This window comes from Sus scrofa, chromosome 7 (genome assembly GCF_000003025.6).
Source record: "Sus scrofa isolate TJ Tabasco breed Duroc chromosome 7, Sscrofa11.1, whole genome shotgun sequence".
In the NCBI taxonomy this organism is placed as follows: domain Eukaryota; kingdom Metazoa; phylum Chordata; class Mammalia; order Artiodactyla; family Suidae; genus Sus; species Sus scrofa.
The window spans coordinates 84,793,192-84,816,564 of NC_010449.5; the positions used below are offsets into that span (position 1 = coordinate 84,793,192).

Sequence of the window (23,373 nt, forward strand, 5' to 3'; positions counted from 1 at the left end):
GCTAGGCAGTGAGGTAACAAAACACACCTTTCTAAATTATAAATCAAATGGCAAAGGGATGATGCAGTATAGTAAACCCCAACCAGACCACAAGGAAGGATGCTCTCCATAAACATCAGATCAGGCAGCTAGAATGATTACCAGGCTCTCTTGTAACTGTCACCTGTGGTGGGTCTAATTACAGGCTGCCCGGCAAGCATGCCCGTATCACACAGCAATAAAAGGGCCAGCGGCTTGCCTAGCCCAGCCAGACAACAGAGAGCACACGCCACCTGATGGGGAGCCCCAAAGATCAGCCAGAGAGACTAATAAAAATGACAGCTTCCAAACAAATGACAAAGCTCGGACCACAAAAAAGGCAATATCAAATTAGCCAGAAATATAAGTGCTGAGCCTGGTTCTTCAACAGGTCAAAACTGAAGCAGGAAATTGGTTATGACTGGTTTCACACACACCAGCCTCTTTTTCTCCCTCCCAACTCCGTCTCTTTTATTTCTGAATATTCTCTTCCGTTTTTTGCATCATGCAAAATGTTTGCACATCCAGGTGTCATATACAGAAACAGATGGAGGGGGAGAAAAAGCACTCAGCTCTGTAAGAATCAAAAATACAAATCCCTCTGGATTCAGAAGCTGTTGATCCAGGTTAGAGATTTGCCGGCTCCCTTCTTCCTCTCCCAGTTCTGCTCCTGCTGACTATCTTTTGGCCATTTTGCTAAGAATTAGCACCACCTCCGCGGATGAGCAGGGTAGAGAAAAAGCTGGAAAAATGCCCATCAGAAAAGATTATGATGAAGTTGTTCAGTCACCTCTGAACTTCACCTTCTGGTGGGGGTCACAGGTTGCTATGGTCAGAGGTGTAGCTGGAATAAAAGGAAAGCAGTATCTGACACAGATGGTCTGCACTAGTTCTAGTATTCTACTAAGAAGCATTGATTAGATGCCTGCAGTGTACTCAACACCATCATAAGCAGTAAGGGTACACACACAGATAATAGGCTGGGTCTTTGTCATTCATTCTGCTGCTCAGTGTCAGAACACAATCCTTCAATCATATGGTTATGTTACACTGAATGATATTTTAGCAAATGACACTAATCCGAACTATTAGGTCACTGAAATAAAATCCCTATTTCTGATGTAAAGGATTTAATTTATTAGGACAAACATGAAAAGCACTATCATAGCCTTAAAGATAGAACCACATGCTTTGGCATTTATTGGTTCCATGCTATTAATCAGCCCTAGAAATGGCTGACTCATTTAAAAAAAAACTTTTGAGTTCCCATGGTGGTGCAGCAGAAACAAATCCAACTAGGAACCATGAGGTTGTAGGTTTGATCCCTGGCCTTGCTCAGTGGGTTAAGGATCAAGCGTTGCCATGAGCTGTGGTGTAGGTCGCAGACATGGCTCAGATCTGGCATTACTGTCACTCTGGCTCTGGCTGTGGCGTAGGCCAGTAGCTGTAGCTCTAATTAGACCCCTAGCCTGGGAACCTCCATATGCCGCGAGTGCAGCCCTAAAAAGCAAAAAAATAAAAATAAAATAAAATATAAAAACTTTTCTTAAAGTACCGTTGATTTACAATGTTGTATTAGTTTCAGGTGTACAGCAACGTGATTCATATACGTGTGTGTATATATGTGTATATATATATACTTTTTCAGATTTTTTTCCCACTATAGTTTATTACAAAACATTGAGTATAGTTCCCTGTGCTAAACAGTAGGTTCTTGTTGGTTATCTGTTTTATATATAGGAGTGTTTATATGTTAAACTCAAACTTCTAATTTATCCCTCCCCGCTACTTTTCCTCTTTGCTAACCATCCGTTTGTTTTCTTTGTTTGTGAGTCTATTTCTGTCTTGTAAATAAGTTCTTCTGTATAATTTTTTAGACTCCACAAATAAGTGCTATCATATGGTATTTGTCTTTGTCTATCTGACTTACTTCACTTAGTATGATCATCTCTTGGTCTATCCATGATGCCAGAAGTAGCTGACACCTGGATATTAATTACATGGCATAGAACACAATGGTTTGCATTTCTCCCCTAAACATATGTGGGTTCTCCACGAGTTCTTATATAACACACCCCAGGCAATGAAACACAGCACCTCTGTGTATGTGTGCATGTGCATGTACCTACACCCACTTTGGCAAAGCCTTTCTCTGAGTTGGACGAGCACCAGCTTCCATATGTAGCTCAGTTCATATGTTTAAAATATTTCCATGCTTACGATTTAATTTGATCTCCAAAGGGCAAATTTAATTTTTCTTATGGTGTGCTTTGATAATTAAAAGGTTATATTTGGTTTCAAATATAAGAGGAGGACATGGGAGGGAAATTTGGGGAGAAAAAAGGGAACAGTGAAGAGGTAAAGGGGGTACTGGGGAGAGGCTGGGGGTGGTAGATGGGGTGAGGAAAGAGGGAGGGGAATGAAGGGAGGGAGAGAAGAAAAGAGGGAAGATGGATGGACAGATGAGCATTTGCTTACTATGGCATTTCACCTTTGTATCTCAATATCTAACAGTGTAGGAGACACTGGACAAACAATGGTGGTGGAAAGGGGCAGAGGGAGGAAGAGGGGTGAGCTTGAAGGAGGTGCAGAAGCAGTGTGTGTGGGGGGGTGTCAAGGATTGACATGATCTCTGAAGTCTTCTAAGACTGAAGTTCCCAAAGTCAGGATCAAGTTCAAATGAACAGATACAGTATCTCTGGGTGGAAGAGTGGACTAGACTGAATTCTCCGGAATCTGTAAAAGACAATGGCTCCTAACCAGGAAATTCACAGAAGGCAGAAAGATGTGGGCTTGTAACTACATCCCCACAGAAAGCTCAGGAAAGGCAGTAGGTATTGACAGAAAGGCCCCAAACAGGGACTGGACCTATCAAACCCATTCACTTATTATTAACTAACAGGGCTGCGTGAAGACTGGCAATGTACGCTTGTTTTAGGATTTAAAAAATTAAGATCTAATGCTTACGAGTTAAAATTGGGATGCTCCAAAATACCAACGGATTTCATTCAGCGGAGCTAGGATTCTGCTTGGAAATGCAATTCAATTATAAAGTTGAAAATATAAACATGAAAATACGCTAAAATAGCTAAGAGTGTCCTTTTAAATTTTCAACAGATAATCTTTTAATGCAATTACTGTAATTTTATTAAATTGCATAATTAGTTAATGCCTGAGAAGTTGTCAATAGAAGGTGCAATTATGCTGTAAAAAATTATAATCACAATGTACAATAATGGATTGTTCTTTTAAAAAAAAAAAAAAAAAAAAAACACCGAGAGAGAACTTTAAGATATTTTTGAAAGTATATTAGGTGGTCTTTAGGGAAAAGGAGGATTTGGGAAATGACTGTAAAAACATTAAATAAAACAAATAATAAACTCACCAATATTAACCATTTTATATAATACACTTACATATTGTGTGTGTGTATATATATATATATGCATTTAAGATGTCTAAAAATTTTTCTCCTTCTCCAGAAAAAATGGTGATTATAACTATGGGTTTTTTTTCAGCTTTATGGAAGTACCATTACTCTTGGTGCAGCAACTGCACAAACCCACACCAAACAGGCAATGATGCCCGCTTTGCACATCCAGTTGTGACTCATGGTGGATATGGAAACAGCTACTGAAAATTGAATCAAATGCAATGCATCTAATTGTGAATAACTTGGTGACAGCATTTTAAAAAACAAAGAAAAATCTTTGAGACCCAGTTAACATATAAATAACTAAAGCATTAAAAAGACAACTGGCCAGCACTTTCTTATTAGTCCTATCTGAAAACAAAATGTCCACCACAGTTGTCATTCGTGCCAAAGTAAGTTCAATTCAATCTTCAATATAAGTTCAATGGCCTGTGGGCCACAAGAGGGATCACAGACAGGGCCACTCTGCAAGGTTTCATATGAAATCTTTACTAAACTGTTCTCAGAAAATGTTCGACAGTGGAATGCTTTGCTTCTCAAATGCCCTCTGCTTCTCACTATTTTGTATGTGAGTGTGTGTACAGACACATGATGTCTGATGGAAGGGGCTGTTCTGTTCCTGTTGCTATTGTTTTCAAGTTCAATGTGAAATCATTTCACACTTCTCAAAATTCCAGGAGCCCTAAAAGCTAAGAATTCTGTTCATGTTAAATACAGGATATGACTAAGAAAGTGGAGAATTGTATTTTAACCTTAATGGGGAGGTGGAAGGTGAATTGATGCTTTAAATTGTGTATCATATTGCAGGCCCCATCCACTCTGAAAAATTAAATCATTTTCTTACAATCAAACAATTCAGGAAAAAAGTCAAAGATGTAAAAAGCATAGCTCTACATAGATACCCATTGATATACCATAGATTTAGATTAATGTTTTAACAATGAAGATCGAAGTAAAAATTTAATAAATAAGTAATCCATCAATGCCCTCCTCCCCAGATATCCCTCCCTTGATGGAATAGGTTAGTGTCTGAAAGATTAGTGGAAAACAAAACTATATAAATGCAATCCTTTTTTTTTTTAACAGCATTGGGAGATTTTTGCTATTTAAAATAATCTTCTGTTGATGCCATCTGTTAAGTAAATGTTTTTTGTCATGCAAAAATTAATGCATTTACGCCATAATATAACTTCAGGTCTTTTTTATAGACAATATTGAGGTTTGTAAAATATAATTACCCAAGAGAAAAATAAAACAAACCGAGGAAAAAAAAAACAAAAACTCATACAGATGACAGGTTCTACAATACAAATATCACAATGCAAAATTATCTTTTGAAAACAAATTCAGTTCATCTTATCATCAAACGACATATTTGCACTGAGACATGGGAATAGACAACATAGCATCTTTCCCACACTAGAAATATGGGCCTATCTCTCTGAAAGCTACTGTTTTAAGAAATTTGGTAGTAATGTGTTAATGTAGATAGTAATTCTTCTCTACTCCTCTCTCTTATTCTGAACAGCCTGGAATTCTTGAGGAAAACATGAAAAGTAAAGATTCCTTCCATGGCCCCTTCCTTGAGTTGTTTTCACCCTTCCCTCTCCCCTTGAAAGCACTTCTACAGTATCTAAGAGCCTCCCCCACAAAGTGAGAAAAGATAACTCAGACTTCAGTTTGGTGCTCAGCCTAGAACCAGGCACTGAAGTTTTCCAGGCCGTCATGCTGAATTCCAAGGATGTCATATCATGTGATTCCCACAGTCTCGGCTGTTCCCCGAAGATGCTATAGACATTTCCACCTTTTGTTTCTTTAATTTTCTCCCGAGTCTTGTGAATATAGTGACTATGTCTGAGAATTATTCCCACCCCTATAATGAGTGTTTCCTTCTCCCAAAGCATCTTGGAATAGTTTTAACTCCCATTAATAGACTCTAAATACGTATCTGAAATGACTCATATGGTGGTCCCTAGAGCCATTATCGTCTATCTGAATACAAGGACCATAATCACTGCATCCTGGGCACCCATGAGAGACAATGTAGCCCAATGGTTAAATGCATGGGCTCTAAATCTTGATGGTCTGGTTTAAATCTCAGCTATGCCTCTTGAAAGCATATGAGCACTGACACTTTCTTTAACCCCTATAGGATTATTGTTCTCATCTGTAAAAATAAGCAAATACTGTAAGTGGCATCTACATCAGCAGGTTGTTGTAAGAACTAAATGAACTAACATTTATAACATGCTTAGGATAGTATCTATACATAGTTAAGCACTGAAGCAGCATGAGCTATTAAACATATCTAAAGTTCTGTGACTGGAAATGACCATAAGCATCTCTGTAAAATACTATGTATATTTTTAAACCCATTCATAGGGAAATATACAGATGTAATTCTTCTAAGCATGATATTTTACTTATACTTGGCCCCATCAATAAATTGACACCTCATGTTAATTTGTCTTTCAGCTGGGGAGAATGAGAATGTGAATTTTTGAGTGGAAAAAAAAAAGAACAATTATTTTTAACTTAAAACACATAAAGCTCAGAAAACATAATACATTTTTTAAAAATCTAGAAAATTTAAGAGGAAGGAGAAAGATGTGAGGAAATGAGCAAGGTTTTCTAAACTCATCCTAACAAAAAAACTGAGCCTATAGAAATGTGATTTAGAGTTATTTGACCACTCTAAAAAAAAGCCCCAATTCAACAACCTACTGTATAGCACAGGGAACTATACTCAATATCTTATAATATCCTACGATGGAAAAAAAATCTGAAATTTTTTATTTAATTATATGTGTGTGTGTGTGTATAAAACTTGTGGTTGCCAAGGGGGGGTGGGTAAGGTGGGATGGACTAGGAATCTGGGATTAATAGATATAAACTATAGCCTTTGGAATGGATAAACAATGAGATCCCGCTATATAGAACTGGAAACTATATCTAGTCATTTATGATGGAGCATGATGGAGGATAATGTGAGAAAAAGAATGTATATATGTATGTGTGACTGGGCCACTTTGCTGTACAATAGAAAACTGACAGAGGAGTTCCCATCGTGGCTCAGTGGAAACAACCCCGACTAGGAACCATGAGGTTGCGGGTTCGATCCCTGGCTTTGCTCAGTGGATTAAGGATTTGGCATTGCTATGAGCAGAGTGGAGATGGCTCATATCTGGCGTTGCTGTGGCTGTGGCATAGGCCAGCGGCTGTAGCTCCAATTTCACCCCTAGCCTGGGAACTTCCATATGCCGTGGTTGCAGCCCTAAATAGCAAAAAAAAAAAAAAAAGAAAGAAAGAATACTATAAACCAACTATAATGGAAAAAAAATAAAAATAAAACCAAATCACTTTGCTATATACCCTGAAACTAACACAACATTGTAAATCAACTATACAATAAAAATTAAAGGAAATTAAAGGAAATTCAATAAAAATTAAAGGAAAAAAAAGTCCACATTTAATTTCTCACAATAACAATAAATTAAGCAGTATATTTTAACATTTGCAAAGCAGGTGTCAGTGAATTAAAGAGAATTTTTTTCTCTTAGTATCTGGAGTACAACCACCCAAGTGGAGAGGGGATTAATCCCCACTTGGAGAGGTTTAGACTTACATGATCTAACAAGATAAATTTTCTTGTATTTGTCCATCCACTTCTGACTGGACACCAGATGGGCCTAGATCTAGGCTGCTTTCCTTTAACTTCCACTTTCAACAAGATATGATATATTCATATACACATTCATAGTATTCCTTAGAAAATGTATGACTTGCTTTCATGAAGGCTTAAAATTAACAGCCAGAATATACTAACCATGATCCTATAACACCCATACATTGCATCCACTGAAAAGAGAGACATGACCATGATGTTAGTAGACAATTTTACGTTATCTGACAAAAAAAGAAGTGGAAACGAATTCCTACAATTCTACTCTTAGCTTGTGGTGGTGTAACTTTAGGGGAAGGAAAAGCCCCACTGGAGACCATTGCAGCCAAAGTGGTTCTTTTCACACCTATACAGGGAACTCAGCCTGATTTCTAATAAAGGCATTTACAGGCAGCCCTATTGTTTAATACATCCTTGGTTTAAGTCCTTACTTCAGAATAGCACAAAATTGTTCAGCCCCTGTAATGCCAGGACAAGGGGATGAAGCATAAAAAAAGTACCACATGGGTGAATAAAGACGAGGCGCAGCATTCTGTCTGCAGTAGATCAGAGAAGCACACAGCTGTGTGCTATACCACCAACCAAAGACAAACATGGTGTTCTCAACAGTGGCGTGTTTCAGCATCACAACCTCCCTTCCTCCCTTTCTGTCCCAGGTGACCTGAGGATCCAACATTTTTCAGGAAGACGACCCTTAATGGGGTCCTACAGAGTCAGGGACACAGCTCATGGTAGGCCCCAGGTGAGGAATCACCCATCAGTGCTTCACAAGCATCAAGGATGAGCCTAAGCAAAAGCCATGCCAGCAAAACGTTTTCTGAAAAATATGAAGGCTTTGTTACCCATGACTTTATTTTAAAAAATAAGAAAGACTAAAATATATTTTTTTATCCTAATAATGTATTTTCTTTATATGTTCTCACTTTTCAGAGCAGAAATAGTTTTGGAATGACCATCATGAGAGTAGCAACCAAAAAAAAAATTCTCCAATGAAATCACACAGCATCAGCTTAGATGGGGCAGTCTCTACCTCTCCATGTCTCTGAGATCCACCATGGTTGGTCAATGTAAATGTGAGATGATCACTCAAAAATAGAGTTTCAAATGAAAATGGAAAACAAAATATGTCTGAGAGTCCATCTTAACGCCAGTACCTACAGGAGAACCCAGAGAGAGACAGAGAGAGAATATGAATGCATGTATCACTCCAATGGACTCTGCATTTTTTCAATGATGTCCAATGGAAAATGGTCCCCATCCACACATGCAGTGGGGGCTCCAACAGTCTCACAAACTCAGGTAGCTTTGCAAAATTACATTTTAGCAAACCAGCTGGAAGAGCTGAATCTTTTGTTCCATAAGTCTTAGGGCTTTTAAAGGACAATGTGAAAGCCTATGTCTGGCAGCTAGCCTGGTGGACGGATCTGTGGTGTGGCACTGGCCAGGAGGGTACACTCAGGGCACAGGCAGGGCAGAGGAGGCCCCACTGCCAAGGCTCCCTTCCCCTTTAGAAGTCCCTTCTATGAAACAACCCACTTCTGTTCATTTGCTCTAATCTTTCTTCAGATCATGCCAGCAGCCCATTAATCATTTCTGTCACTCCCCAACATAATCCAGTGCAACAGATCTGTTTTTCTAAAAATCTCAGTGCCAGAAACTAAGCTCAAGAAAAAGGAAATCCTTTCCTCCTCCAAGGGGTTGGCTGGGGTGCTGACTGGAAGAAGCCACTGATCTTGCTGACTTACCTCTTTGGCCCAGAATCACACAGAACATCTCCTGGAAAGTTTTAAGAGAATTCAGGTGGGAAAGGGGGGCAGGGAGGCTGAATACAACACATGAAGCCCCCAGTCAAGGAGAGTGTGAGAAAGGGAAGCAGATGAATAAATGCCAAGCCACAGACAGTTACAGATTAATAAATTTCTCCTTAATGTTGTTATCAAGGCCAATTGTTCCAGCAACTTCAAACCAAAGAACTAGTATACAAAAGGCCAAGGTTGCCGCTGTCATAGGCCCCCTACTTCCTGAAGCAATGAAAAACTGACATTCACTAGACCAAAGAGAACGCACTCCAGTGGCAAAGGAAAACCCTCATATGCAGCTAGAATATTTACATAATAAAGGTGGGATTGACCTTGAACCCACTGCCCTAAGGGGTCATATATTTTTTTTTTTTTCCAAATGAGGATATGTGCTAGGGTAGGAGCCAGCACCAACAATAGAAAATAGGAGACAGAAGAAACTTGACCAGGACTCAACCACTTATACATTGTAACAGGCCCTACTGTGAGATCTTTGCACAGTATAGAAATTAATGGCATAATACAAAATGCAGGAGATTCGCAATTGTGTGATTTGGTGTCTCCTCCCATGTCTGATACTACCAATCTGCTCAATGATAGGTCCACTGACAGATGAGGGAGAATGCCCAGAGATGTAAAGGACACTGTGCTAATTTTCAAGTCCTTAAGAGATTCTTGGACTCTCAGTGGTTGACTTAGATAGTTTTTTGATCTCGTGCAGTTCTAAGATCCTGTGATTTTATTATGCTCAGAAAGCAGGGCCAACAGTACTATAAGAGTGCATCTCACAGACATGAGAGGTTCTCCTTTGGGGTGTTGAGTCAACATGCAATGTGTAGCAATCAGTTATGTCTCAAGACAATGTTTTTGTATCAAAGTTTGTCAGTGATTTACTTAAAACATAAATTAAAGTAACTGAGTCTTAACTCGCTCATAGGATTTTTCAACTGCCTTTCTTTTTTTTTTTCTTTTCTCCTTAGGGCCGCACCCGCAACATATGAAAGTTCCCAGGCAAGGGTTGAATCGGAGCAGCAGCTGCTGGCCTACACCACAGCCACAGCAACGTGGGATCCGAGCCACAGCTTGCAGCAATGCCAGATCCTTAACCCACTGAGAGAGGCCAGAGATCAAACCCACATCTTCATGGGTACAGTCTGGTTCTCAACCCACTGAGCCACAAGGGGAACTCCCTCAGCTGCCATTTTTCAAAAAACACCGGCATTCATTGGTACAGAAGAAGACAAATATATACATCGTAGGGACTATAAAATGATTATAACAACCACCGCAAAAACATTTCAAAATGTATCCAACAGTGGCTCCCTTAACCTCACCAAGAGACAGTATATGAGTAAGATCTGGGTAACTGAGGGATTTCCAAGGTTAAATCTGACAAGTATGATCTTAGAAAGATATCTCCTACATAATCCCCCATGCCGTAATATTAGTATAGGAAGATGAATGGACACCATTTTTTTCAAAGTTTCCTTATGGGCGTAAACTTCAGCTATGTCAAATGTGCATCATTCTGCTCGATATAAGTAAAATAAAACCTATTTGCATTTGCATTTAGGACTCAGAAGCAAATAATTTGAACATAAAAAAGGAAGCTTACCATGAATGCTACTGTACTTCTCACTGTGGATTCCCACTGGAAGCAGCTTTTAAGGAACTGTATTGTATTCCATATTGCCATGGTGATTCTTTTCACACGGTCTACATCTCTTGATAAGATCTGATTTAAAAAAATAAAAAAATGGAGAACAGGGAACTAGGTTTCAACACTCCAAATATTCTCTTTAGATCAGACAGCTTGGTCATTTTAATTACATTCTGTATAGCTGCCAATTAAAAACATAATAGAAAGGAAGAGTCCTAATACTTTTTTCTAAAATTCTTTTTAAAATATGATCATCCAGGGAGGAAAGAAAAGTCAATGCATTTTATAGCTCCTTTGAAGGAGAATAGGCTGTTTCAATAATGTTCAGCACAAAACTGAACTGGTAAAAAATACAGTAGTCAGACATTTAATGTGTGTGTGTGGTGTGTGTGGTGTGTGTGTGAGAGAGAGAGAGAGACAAAGACAGAGAGAATGGAATAAGGGTCTACGTTGTTCAGTTTGTAAGGAAATGGGTAGATTTACAATATAAGTTTACAAGTATTCTAGGTCATCTCATCCAGAAGAGAAGTTTATTCTATAAGAAAATATAATTCTAGAAGGAAATCCAGCTCTCCTGTTTTTCGCTGTGTGACCTCGGGCCAGTTTCTTTACCTCTCTTAGACAATGGGGTTGATATGAGTATTGATCTCATAGATTGTGGACAGAATTAAAGCACTTAGAACAATGCCTGTCACATACTAAGTGACTTTACGCATTTGCAACATAAGTACATGTTTCAATGTTTAAAAATTCTGGGGACACAGTAGTGAGAGACACTTGGGGAGGATCCTAAGAGTCCCAGGTTCTCAGCCCCAAATGCCCTGGTGATCTCAGAGCCCAAAGCCACCCCACACGGAGGAACGACTTGACAAAGTAAATGTCTTTGAGTGAGTCCCACTCATAGGTAGACTCATTTTACTTTGTTTGCAAAGCCAGCTATGCCACCTACCTCAACTCAGGTTTTAACTTTCAAGCAAACAGAGCACAAGGCAATAGTAGTAAGAAGGAGTTTAATCAGATTACACAAAATAAATACTGCAGTCCATGTTATGGCAGATGGAAAACAAAACATGTGGATGCTCCCTTCTGAAGAGGTTTTAGACTTTTTCCGTGTCTGTCCAGAAGTTCATGGGAAACCAAAGGATGATAAGATGGCTTTATATTTAACTTGCTTTATGTAATCCACAGCTGCTCACCCCAGAGGAAGTGGTGGAAGTAATAAACACTTGAAAAAGGGGACACTTTGTTCTTTGTGACACAACTGAAGAGGGACAATAGGTACAGAGTGAAATCCTGAACTGTCTCTGAACAGGACAGGGAAGGGCTCTGAAAAGAACTGTAAAGGTCATGTTTAAAAAAAAAAACAAAAACAAAAACTGAAACTTTCCCAACTCAGCCCTGATCTTCACTTCGTGTTGAACTGATGAGAGCGGCATTAGGGGCAACAGGCAGAGTGAGAGTTAACTAAGTAGAGGTAAGATGCCCACACATCCCCAATTCAGGCAAATACAAGCTACAAGCATGGTAGGAGCAGGTGGGGGGGGATCCACTGCATTAATCTGCATTAATTTCATGACAGACGCCTCTCCCCTGCTCCCGGCAGCAGGCAGAAGGTCTTCTCAAAACTTTCAAGGACAGAGACTAAAATGGCTGTGAATAAAGGAGGGAAGGGAGGGCAGGTAAACTCAGGAGAACCTGACAGAGGCTTGATGCTAGAAATTTCTGTTTACAAAATGGATCAGGGGATGAATGGAAGGCTGACACCTTCTGCTTTGTCTGATATGTTTTGAGTCTTTCCCTTCCTACGGAGCTCAAGTGAAATCCTTGTCTAGGGAGAGAGTGAGACAGGGAGCAAGGAGTAAGGAGATGAGGAGAGAAGGGAGGAGACAGAGGAAGGAGAAAGGGAGAGAAGGAAATGGACAGGGAAGCAGGGAGGCAAACGAGTCACGACTTAAGTACTCCAGGTGCTGAGTGTATCAACAAGCCAGTTTACTGCACTGACCTACCTTTTTGGACAGCTTGCGGCTATCTTCAGTGAAGCGCTTTTCTCTGGGAGTAAAGGTCCGAATACTTGCTTTGATCTAGAAAGATACCAGCGTTAAAAAACAGCAGCATTTAGATGGAATTCACTCTCCTCTTCTTCTAATAACTGAGAAGCCCTGGAAACCAACACTTTCTGCCCCTCTGGGCTGTGGTGGGGGAGCAGAGAGACAGTGGGTACCCGGCACTCTGCATGGGTTTCAGGGCTCATTTCATGAGCATCACTCTGGTAAGTCAGATGGAGATTCCAGAGTGTTGTTTCCACGTTGCCCATCAAAGAGATATTTTAACCCACTGCAGAGGCTGTACGCATAAAGTCCTCAAACCGAAGGCTCTAAAAAGCACAACTTCCTTTCACATAAAGGTTTTAAGCAATGCTTTTGCCAGTAATACATTGCATTTGAAAATCAGTTTCTAGCTTATAAAAAACAGATTTTCTACCAAGAATCTCATTTCCTTTCAGTGATCCAGAAAAATAAGTACATGAGTCATTTTAGCCCCATTTATAAGGAATAAACTGAGGGTCAGGGAGATTTAATGGTCTGTCCAAATCACCATACGGAAGAAAACCTCAAAAATGAAAATCAAGACCTTCTGCTCTACATCAGGTGGACAACTAGAACATTACTTCGCTAAAATTTTTTATCTAAGACCGTTTTCCCCCTAAAATTCTAGTTTTACCTGTGCACACAGTCTACATACAAGTGCTTTTACCAGAAGAAAACAGGAGAAGCAGGGTGATCTGTGTGCAACACGCACTGAGGAGAAGATGAAGAAATGGAGTAAAAGAGGAAGTAGTAATGGACCCATAATAGAGCCTGTACCCAGCGTTCTAACACTTCTGGGACTAAAATATAAAACTTATTTTGTACAACTGCATGTGACTCTACAGTTATCTCAAAACAAAAAAATTAAAAAATGAAAAATGCTAAAAAAAAATTATAAAACTTCCCTACCATTGATTTGATGGATATCTCTCTCTCAAAGACAGGAAACAGGTAGCAATGTAACATAAGGATAAATGAGGAGTCAGAAAGATCTGGATCTGTATGCTGACTCAGTCATTTATTAGCAAATCAGCTCTCCTGTTTCATTCCATTTGCTCATCCTGAAAAGGTATTCGTGATAGTTACTGGTCGGACTTACTCTGGGGAGTAAATGAATTAACATCAGAGCCTGGCACGCTATAAGTGGCCAGTACAGGGCAGCTATTCCTTTAATTACTGTAAAAGCACCATTACCCAAGTTCCCATCATGGTGCAGCGGAAATGAATCTGACTCGGAACCATGAGGTTGCAGGTTCAATCCCTGGCCTCGCTCAGTGGGTTAAGGATCCGGCATTGCCGTGAGCTGTGGTGTAGGTCGCAGACGCAGCTCAGATCTGGCATAGCTGTGGCACAGGCCAGCAGCAACAGCTCCAATTAGACCCCTAGCCTGGGAACTTCCATATGCTGCGGGGGGCGGGGAGGGGGGGGCTCAAAAGACAAAAATAAAAAAGGCACCATTACCCTACATTCGTTTACATCACTAACCAGATCAACCTGAGCTCTCCCTTCCCCTTCTAGAACCTACTCTTGTCACTATGGCAAACGAACACCCACAGCTAAGTAAGCCACGATAATGCAAGCCTAGGAATTTCAGCTCCTGACAGGCAAACTGTATGCCCACCTGGAATCAGCTGTGCTAATTCACAAACCTGTTTATGTCTATGTTGCCTGTTAACTGCAATTCTGATTTTTAACTATTACATAAGTCATCGACACAGAAGCACTGATCAAAAGACCTGAAATCGATGTTGCTCTAGAAAGTCATGATAAAGGTCAGTCACTAAAAAGATGCTGCTATTGAGGTAATGTCTGCACAGGAATAATCTGGAGGAATTCTACAGTCAGCTTGTTCTATGAATGTTTTTAAAGTGTATTTCTATTTTCAAGAAATTACTAAATTTACTGAAATTAGAAATTATAGAGGTTATGGGTGTACTTATGCAAGGAATATGCTGTAGAACTAAAAATAATAAGTCCATGCTATTAAAAAAAGTTTTAAAGCCCATACCTAAAGACTGGCAAGTGAATGTATATTTACACATTTTATATTAAACTAAGAATTTATGATATATTTTTTAAAAAAATCCTCCTTTAACTGTAGTTTTTAATTAACTACTCATCTTGATAGTGTTGGACAGAAGGGTATCTACTATAATAACAACATGCCAGAGGCTTGAAAATATATCTCTGTCCAATAGCAACTGTTGCCTTGGAAGAAGACTAAAGGTAATAAAGCTAAAAAACTAATTTCTTCACACCTCCTCTTTTTTTCTTGACATTTAGATATATTGTGAAAGACATGCCATCAATTCTACTGGTTCAACAGGATTAACACCAGGCTGTCCAACACTGATTTTTTTTGGCTAAGTTTTAAACACTCTTTACTCTCTAGCTGCAAAAATTCTGAAACATTTTATATTGATTTGCATTTCTTCAGTCTGGTCACATTTTACTTTCTGTCTAGAGAAGCTGGGAGGTATTAGACTTACCGGGTTATATATGAGGTCCATCTCCAAGTAAATAACTCCTTTAAAAGCTTGTTCTAAATCTTTATTCTTCAATACGTAACAGTTTGTTTGTCCATCTCGAATCTATCATAAACAATAGATAAAACATAAACTTTCTATGGGGCTTAAACTGAACAAACTGACAAAAGTGAGAATTTAGAATGCATCCACAGATGAGGCCAACATTAAGCAACTATTAAACAGTATAAATAATGAGTCCTAAAGCATCCTTTAATTCTAGAGTGTTACCATCACTGATAATGAAGATAAGGTAACAATCTGAAGGTAAGATAAGGTAACAAGGCTGAAGTTGGTACATGAATGGAAAATTAGTGGTACAAATTATCACTAAGTCTACATGGGCTTTTGTTCAAAAATCCCAGAGGTTATATATTTTTATATGTTGAAAAATGATGAATATTCTACAAAATTCCTGGCAAGTATGACTCAAGACTACCAAGGTCATGGGAAAAAGGAAAAACTTGGAAACTGTCACAAGTCAAGAGACTAAGGAGATAAGATGACTAAATGCAATGTGGTACCCTGGATTGGATCCTGGAACAGAAAAAGGGTATCAGTGGAAACACTGGTGAAATCCAAATAAAGGACAAAATTTAATTAAGAGTAATGCACAATATATCAGGTTTATTTTTAGTTTGACAAATGTATCATGGGAATATAAGATGTTAATGTTAGGGAAAATAGGTGAGTATGTGCCACCTGTATCATCTCTGCAACTTTTCTGTAAACCTATAAATATTCTAAGGTAAAAAGGTTATTAAAATATTTTTAAGAAATGAAATAAAAGAACCAGTTTTTAAAAATGACCAGTGTCTCAGCCACAGAGCAAAGTGAATTAAATAAATAAGCAGAGCTTAATTTGAGGTCAAAACCCAAAAACATTCCAAATGAAGAACATGTTGATAAATCTTCAAAATAAACAAGTTCCTCTCTGCCAGCATGTCACATCAGTTCCAAGGGCCAAAACTACCTGGAGACCGCAAAAGGTAAGGCATCTAAGAAAAACGTCCCCAGTATCATTTTGGAGATGACCTGGCTCCCATTAAGGCATTTTCTTTTCGGATTTGATAGAGCAATGCTTATATTACACACAGTAGCAATATATGTGGGTTGTTTTTTTTTTTGTTTTTGTTTTTGTTTTTGTCTTTTGTACTTTTAGGGCCGCACCCGCAGCATATGGAGGTTCCCAGGCTAGGGTTCAAATCGGAGCTGCAGTTGCCAGCCTACGCCAGAGTCACAGCAATGCCAGATCCGAGACGCATCTGCAACCTACACCAGAGTTCACGGCAACACCGGATCCTTAACCCACTGAGCGAGGCCAGGGATCGAACCCGCAACCTCACGGTTCCTAGTTTGATTCGTTTCCACTGTGCCTTGATGGGAACTCCACAGTATATGTATTTTTAAATTTCTGGTTTGTTACAAGCGTATCTGTTCACTCCAAAAGGGTATAGCAAAACTTGAGCTGCCTGAAAGCTCCATTTGGGACTGTAATGATCCAAGATTTGAAAAGAACAGAGGAAATTTGAAGGCATGAAATCTGAGCCATATTTTAAATGACTATTGCTGTCACTACACACATTCAGCACAAGTGTTCTTATAAACAGTGGTGGAAATGACTTGAATAAGTCAGGGGGGGAAATGGAGCCATTCCACTTTACAAGGGAGAGGTCATCTTCCTTCCCAAAGTCACCCCACCTCTCTCAAATTGAATAGGTTTTAAACAGAAAGATGGTTTTCCTGGCCAGTGGCTAAGAGGAAGGGGGTGCCCCCATAAAGACCTGGTTTCCTTCCTAAACGGTGTCCAAACAGGATTCTGAGCTTCCGCTTTTATCCACAGTCTCACTTAATAAATTGTGGGTGTTAAAGTTGAAAGAAATAAATACAAAAACAGCATGACAATTTGCCAAGCTGACTTTGGACCAATTTAGTTTTGCCTCAACCCACAGTCATTGTACTGTTATCTTAAAATTTCCATGATTTCTTAAGACTTAAGGAAGGTCAACAGAAGAACAAGAGTCTCAATATAAAAGAAAATATTTTATAGAAAATGAAGTTGGGGGGGATAAATGATCATTTCCTTTTTTTTCTCAATGTCCTAGAATTGTGTCAGCAAAGCACACAATACACCTAGGACTTTAAAGCAGTTATTAAAGCTGGAGAAATAATTAAGGCTATTCATGGTTGGTATTTTAATATATTATTTTTAAATATATAAATTGTAAGTTTAAAATTTGTAAAAAGGTTGAAAAAAATCACAGAAAAAATATAAAGTCCTTTTGAACATCCATAAATACCACAATTCCTTCCCCTGGAAGGAAATTAGCTATAAATTTGGCATGTATCTAAATTTTTATTAGGAATTTATAAATACGTCTTTTGAAAAAAAGTCTTAAAATTTGTGTCTAACTGTCAAACTATGTATTTTGCCATTTCATTCTCTATCAGTATGATATGATCATGTGTCTATTGGTATATAAATCAGCCTCATTTCTTTAAACTGTTATGAAATAGTCAAAATATGAATAAACCACAATTTATTAATCTTATTTATGAGCATTTAGGGGATTCCACTTTTTCAATCTGTCTACTATAAGGAATATCTTTTGGGCTAAGACAAACAGAGAAAGAGAAAATATACTACTCTGTATTTGGGATATTCTTGGGTTAAGAATAGATCAATGTGTTTCAGTATTTAGTGTTTTAATTAAATACTGAAATCATAATCAAATAAATTATTTGTTTAAATATTTTCATTATGCATGGTCTTTATACAATTGAACTTCCAGCATAAGAACATAGGTTAAAAAATTCTGTAACACCTCAACTCGCCAAACTCCTACACGAGTATTTATATAGGAAATGAAAGCTTACCATCTATTTTTCCTACAGAGAACTATATTTATTATTTAGAACTCTGAAAACTATTTCTAGTGGTTTATAATTTTTTTTTTTTTTTTTTTGCCTTTTCTAGGGCCGCTTCTGTGGCATATGGAGGTTCTCAGGCTAGGGGTCTAATTGGAGCTGTTGCTCCCAGCCTACACCAGAGCCACAGCAACGTGGGATCCGAGCCGTGTCTGTGATCTACACCACAGCTCATGGCAACACTGGATCCTTAACCCACTGAGCAAAGCCAGGGATCGAACCAGCAACCTCATTGTTCCTAGTCGGATTCATTAACCACTGCGCCATGATGGGAACTCCTAGTGGTTTATAATTTTAAAGTCTCTATTACCTAGGACAATTAAAAAAGAGCCAAATGAAAATTTAGAGCAAAGAACCTATATATATTTTCATCTTTAGGTACGAGATAGTCACTTCAATTAAGACCCGTGTTTAATTCTGAGATCTCTAGCACCCAAGGCAAAAGGGAATAATACAGTTTTCAATTTATGATAAAAAGAGATCTCTAAGTTCAGTTGGAGAGTCTTCTTGGGCTGACATCTGGGAGGATTTCATTTCACCCAAATACAAGGATGAAACAATAGATAACTATCTTTAATTTCAGTGTTAACAAGAAAACTCTTCAAATTGTTGAATCACAATTTTTTTTTTTTTTTGTCTTTTTAGGGCTGCACCCTCAGCATATGAAGTTCCTAGGCTAGGGGTTGAATCGGAGCGATAGCCACCAGCCTATGCCGGCCTATGCCGCAGCCAAATCCGAGCCGCATCTGTAACCTACACCATAGCTCACGGCAACACCGGATCCTTAACCCACTGAGGAAGGCCAAGGATCAAACCTGCATCCTCATGGATGCTAGTCAGATCTGTTTCCACTGAGCCATGACAGGAACTCCTGAATCATGCATCTTTACATGTGTCCCATTTCGTAGGTGAGGGGCCCAGATACCAGGTAATAATTTGGGGAAGGCAACTCTGCAGGATAGCAACACAGATTTCACCTGGATTAGGAATAAAAGTTCCGCAGTCAGGGAAATGGGCATTTCCATGTCCCTTTACATTATTTGCAGAAACAATATACCAGAAAGCTTTTTATCAAGAACATGCTAAGAGTTAATTCCTGGTTAAATTAGCCAGTGAATGAAAGAGCACAGGAAGTCTGCTTCTGAGTAATGATTCAGGAAGTTAGAGCCAGAGGAAAAGTTACAGAGAAGGTAGTCTGGTTTAGATTTTACTCTCACCAGAAATTATCTTTATGCACTTTTTCTATATAAAATAATTTCAAATCTGTTTACACAAGCTCTAAGTATAGTAAATAAAAAGAAATAATGTTTTGAAGATTGGGTGATAAAACTAATCTTTGAGTCAAAGAAAGGATACTGGGAGTTCCCTTTGTGGCACAGTGGAAAGAATCTCACTAGTATCCGTGAGGATGTGGGTTCGATCTCTGGCCTCGCTCAGTGGGTCGGGGATCTGGCATTGCTGTGAGCTGAGGTGTAGGTCGCAGATGTGGCTCGGATCCTAAGTTGCCAGGGCTGTGGCGGAGGCTGGCAGCTGCAGCTCTGATTTGACCCCTAGCCTGGGAAACTTCCATATGCCCCGTGTGAGGCCCTAAAAAAAGAGATGCTATACTCATTACATAAAAATGTTTTTTAATTGGCATATAACAAAGGTTAGTATGTGGGACAGAGAACAAAATACTTTTCTCAACTGGAACTCTTTTTAAAGATTTCTCATTATTATGCTTTACTATAAAGTTCTTTGATGTGACTAGATACCAACTGTTTTAACAGCAGAGTTAACCGGAATCAATATGAAGGAATAAAACCATTAGTTGGCTTAAGAAGAAAAGACATTTAAGATCAAAATCCAAACTCAAGGGTCCTATTGATCCCCTCCCCCCAGTTTGACCTTCAGTGAATAAATGGAGGACATTTGGGTGTAAACAAGCATTACTATATCAGAAGATCTGCATTCCATGCAAAAGAAAGAGTATTTTAATGTGACAACACTACAATACAGCAGGCGGTCCCAGCTGATGAACATGCAAAATGATTCCAACAAAATGTGAAATGAGGAGTTCCCGTTGTGACGCAGTGGTTAACAAATCCGACTAGGAACCATGAGGTTGCGGGTTCGCTCCCTGCCCTTGCTCAGTGGGTTAACGATCCGATCCGGCATTGCCGTGAGCTGTGGTGTAGGTTGCAGACGGGCGGCTCAGATCCCGCGTTGCTGTGGCTCTGGTGTAGGCCGGTGGCTACAGCTCCGATTAGACCCCTAGCCTGAGTGAGAACCTCCATATGCCGCGGGAGCGGCCCAAGAAATGGCAAAAAGACAAAAAAAAAAAAAAAAAAAAAAATTGTGATGTGAACAGACTCGTGCTTGGAAAGAAGTAAATATCCTTTACTTGGTAGTGTTTCTATTCATGTCCTCACCACTTGCTATCAGGCCTATTTCTCAGGAAAGGAGTTAACAAATAGCATGAGAGATGAAAATGCCCACAAGGTCACTATTTGCCCTGACACAAAGTCCACCACCTCCATCCCCACCGCCATTCCAGTAGAGGCACCTCTGACTTCACCACACCTCTCTCCTGTCCAAAGCAACCGCGTGGGTCCACTGCCTGAATCCAAGCTCCAACAGTGAACTTGGAAAAGGCGGAAAACTATGGTGTACCCAGTATGTCTTAACAATGCCTCTCCCTAAAATATAAGCTGTCTATGCAAAAGTAATACATATCAACTATAAGAATGGTATACAATTTATAAAAACAGCTTAAAAATGAAAAAATGCAATTTTTTACAATTTTACCTTTTTTAATAAGTCAATACATGTCTCTAGTTTTTAATGTATTTTTGTATTTATCTTATGAAATAGGATCATAAGTGTACTGGATGAAATTTAGGACACTGGAGGCAGATGAAGTAGGTTTAAATTCTGGTTCTGCCTCAGACTGGCTGGATAACCTCAGAGAAGTGACATAGCTCCTCTGTTCTTCAGTTTCCTAATCTGTAAAATATGCATAAAAAAGGAAACCTATCTGAATCACTTTGCTGTACACCTGAAACTATACAACACTGTAAATCAACTGTACTCCAAAATGAAATAAAAATTAAATTAAAAAAAAAGGATACCTCCCTCAGCAGTTACTGTGAAATAATCAGCAAAAACCAGTAAGAACAGTGACAAGTACAGAGAAACTGCTCATTAAATAATGATTTTTTTGGTCTTATTTTAAAACAAACAAATTTTAAGAAACTTTCAAAATTAAAAAAAAAAATCTTTTGAACTTTAAGAAAAAGCAAATACAGGAAACCTTCCCCATGGTAAAAATTGATTTTTTTCCATAATTTAGAATGGTTCATCTTATGAATACTCTAAAATTAGCTTAACCAATCTTCCACTGCAACTAAGATTGGTCCCAATTTTTAACAACTGTAAACACTGTGATGGTTTTATACATAGGTATTTTTGTGCTTCCATGATGCATTCCTAAAAATAAACTCTTAGAGGTGGAATTATTGAGTCAAAGGGTGCACCTATTTTTATGGCTTCAGCAAGTATTGACAATTTGCTCTCCTAAAATGCCATATTAATTTATACTCCTAGACTCAACAAATGAGCTTGTCCATTTCCTTGCAACTTTGCCAACCACAGGCATTTTTATTTAATATACAGCAATTTCACAGGAACGAAATGGCCTCAGGTTGCTTTATGGTGTTTTTAGAACCAATGAAACAGCATTTTCACTCATATGTTGATGAAAAGTGGGCCACTGTAGGACTCTGAAACCAGACTTCCATTCAATTCCCCTTTCTGGCATTTAGCATCCGTGTGACCATGGCTAATTGGTGCATTTCTCTGAGCCTCAGTTGCCTCTCTAAAATATAAATGCTCAAAGATAGGTGTACATTAAATTTTAGTCTGAGGTGCCTTCTAGGAGGCTTGTACCAGGTCATACTCCTCCAATGGCATTTAAGAGAACCCTTTTTCTATACTTAATCATCACTATTCATGGAAAATCTTAACTATATTTGTTAATCTGATTGCTTGAACTAATTTGGTCATTTAAGCTACTAAAATAAGGGTGATGCAGGTGATAGTTTACACCTTAAATGCTTACATTTACCAAACCATTTAAATCCTCCTCACAGACCTCCAAGGTAGGTATTGTGATAATTATCTTCTTTCATGGAGTCGGAAACAGAGACGTTAGGTAAGGTGTCAAAAGTCACAGAGCCAGTTAGGGGAGAAGACTGGGAGCCAGCCCAGGTGGTCGGGCTCCCTCTTCTACATTCTGAACAACTATGGCAGAGGTTGAGCCATTCATTTGCTTCTTAGCTATCCAGATTTCTGCCTCTTTTAAATTTTGTGCGAGGTTAACTTGTCTCTTCCTTATAGATTAAAAAAAGGAACTCTTTTATGTTAGTGGAGTTTGTTTCACGTGTTTGACCTTTAACATCTTGAAATAGTTACTCTGTTTTGGTGTTAACACCTGATGCATTTTCTCCCTGATGAACAAGAAACCTCCTTTACCAGGCGCGTTTATATAGTGATCACTTTTTATCCTCTCCTCAATGACTCTGTGTTTCAATTTTATTACATATGAAATGATATTCAACTATGTAGTCTTTTTACAGGTTTTTTCAGTATAGTTCTAAACTTCCTCACATAGTTCTTAAGTATTATAATGGTTTTTGCTTGATGCTGTTATAGTCTTTGATGCTTTTTTAAGGTTTTTAAAATGTTTTCTATTGAATACGGCCACTGGCTTTTATTTTCTTAATTTTGACCTTGTTTACACATTACTAATCTTTTTTTTTACTCCAATATATTGTCTATTTTCTTTACATTTAGATATTATCATCTAGCACTTGCAAATAATGTTTCATTTATTTTCCTTAAATTTTTGCATTGGCTTGATCTTACATAAAAGGCTTAATTTTTAACAGTTACTTCATAAGCATACAAGCTCATTAAATTTGTACAACAATCCTAGCAGTAGAAACTATTGTTATCTTCATTTTTAAAATGAGGAAAGAGAATCACCATTTCTAGTGTTTCAGCACTAAGTCTGATGTTTATGATACTTCTGATATTGTTCACCATGTGAAGGCAGGGCTCATCATTTACTAATTTATTAAACTATTTTTCATAATCAAGACTGGATGTTAAATTTTATCAAATGTCCCTTCTACGTCTATTGAGATTGTCAAGTTTTTCTTTCCTTAACTCAATATCATAAATTACCCAATTAGATTTCCT

At 38.5% G+C, this 23,373-nt stretch overlaps 1 protein-coding gene across 14 annotated transcripts in view; it reads right to left on the bottom strand.

The window, feature by feature from the left end:
* The window catches only part of MCTP2 (multiple C2 and transmembrane domain containing 2), a 236,938-nt gene that overhangs the window by 67,438 nt on the left and 146,127 nt on the right, over positions 1-23,373 (bottom strand). For 13 of the 14 annotated variants that reach the window (XM_021099363.1, XM_021099356.1, XM_021099357.1 and 10 more), the window contains 3 exons: positions 15,169-15,270; positions 12,599-12,673; positions 10,548-10,667 (listed from right to left, as the gene is read on the bottom strand). In XM_021099363.1, coding sequence (XP_020955022.1) covers positions 10,548-10,667; positions 12,599-12,673; positions 15,169-15,270 — 297 coding nt within the window. Of the gene's footprint in view, positions 1-6,812; positions 8,288-10,547; positions 10,668-12,598; positions 12,674-15,168; positions 15,271-23,373 lie in introns of those variants that run through there. The other variant, XM_021099365.1, reaches the window with a different exon arrangement.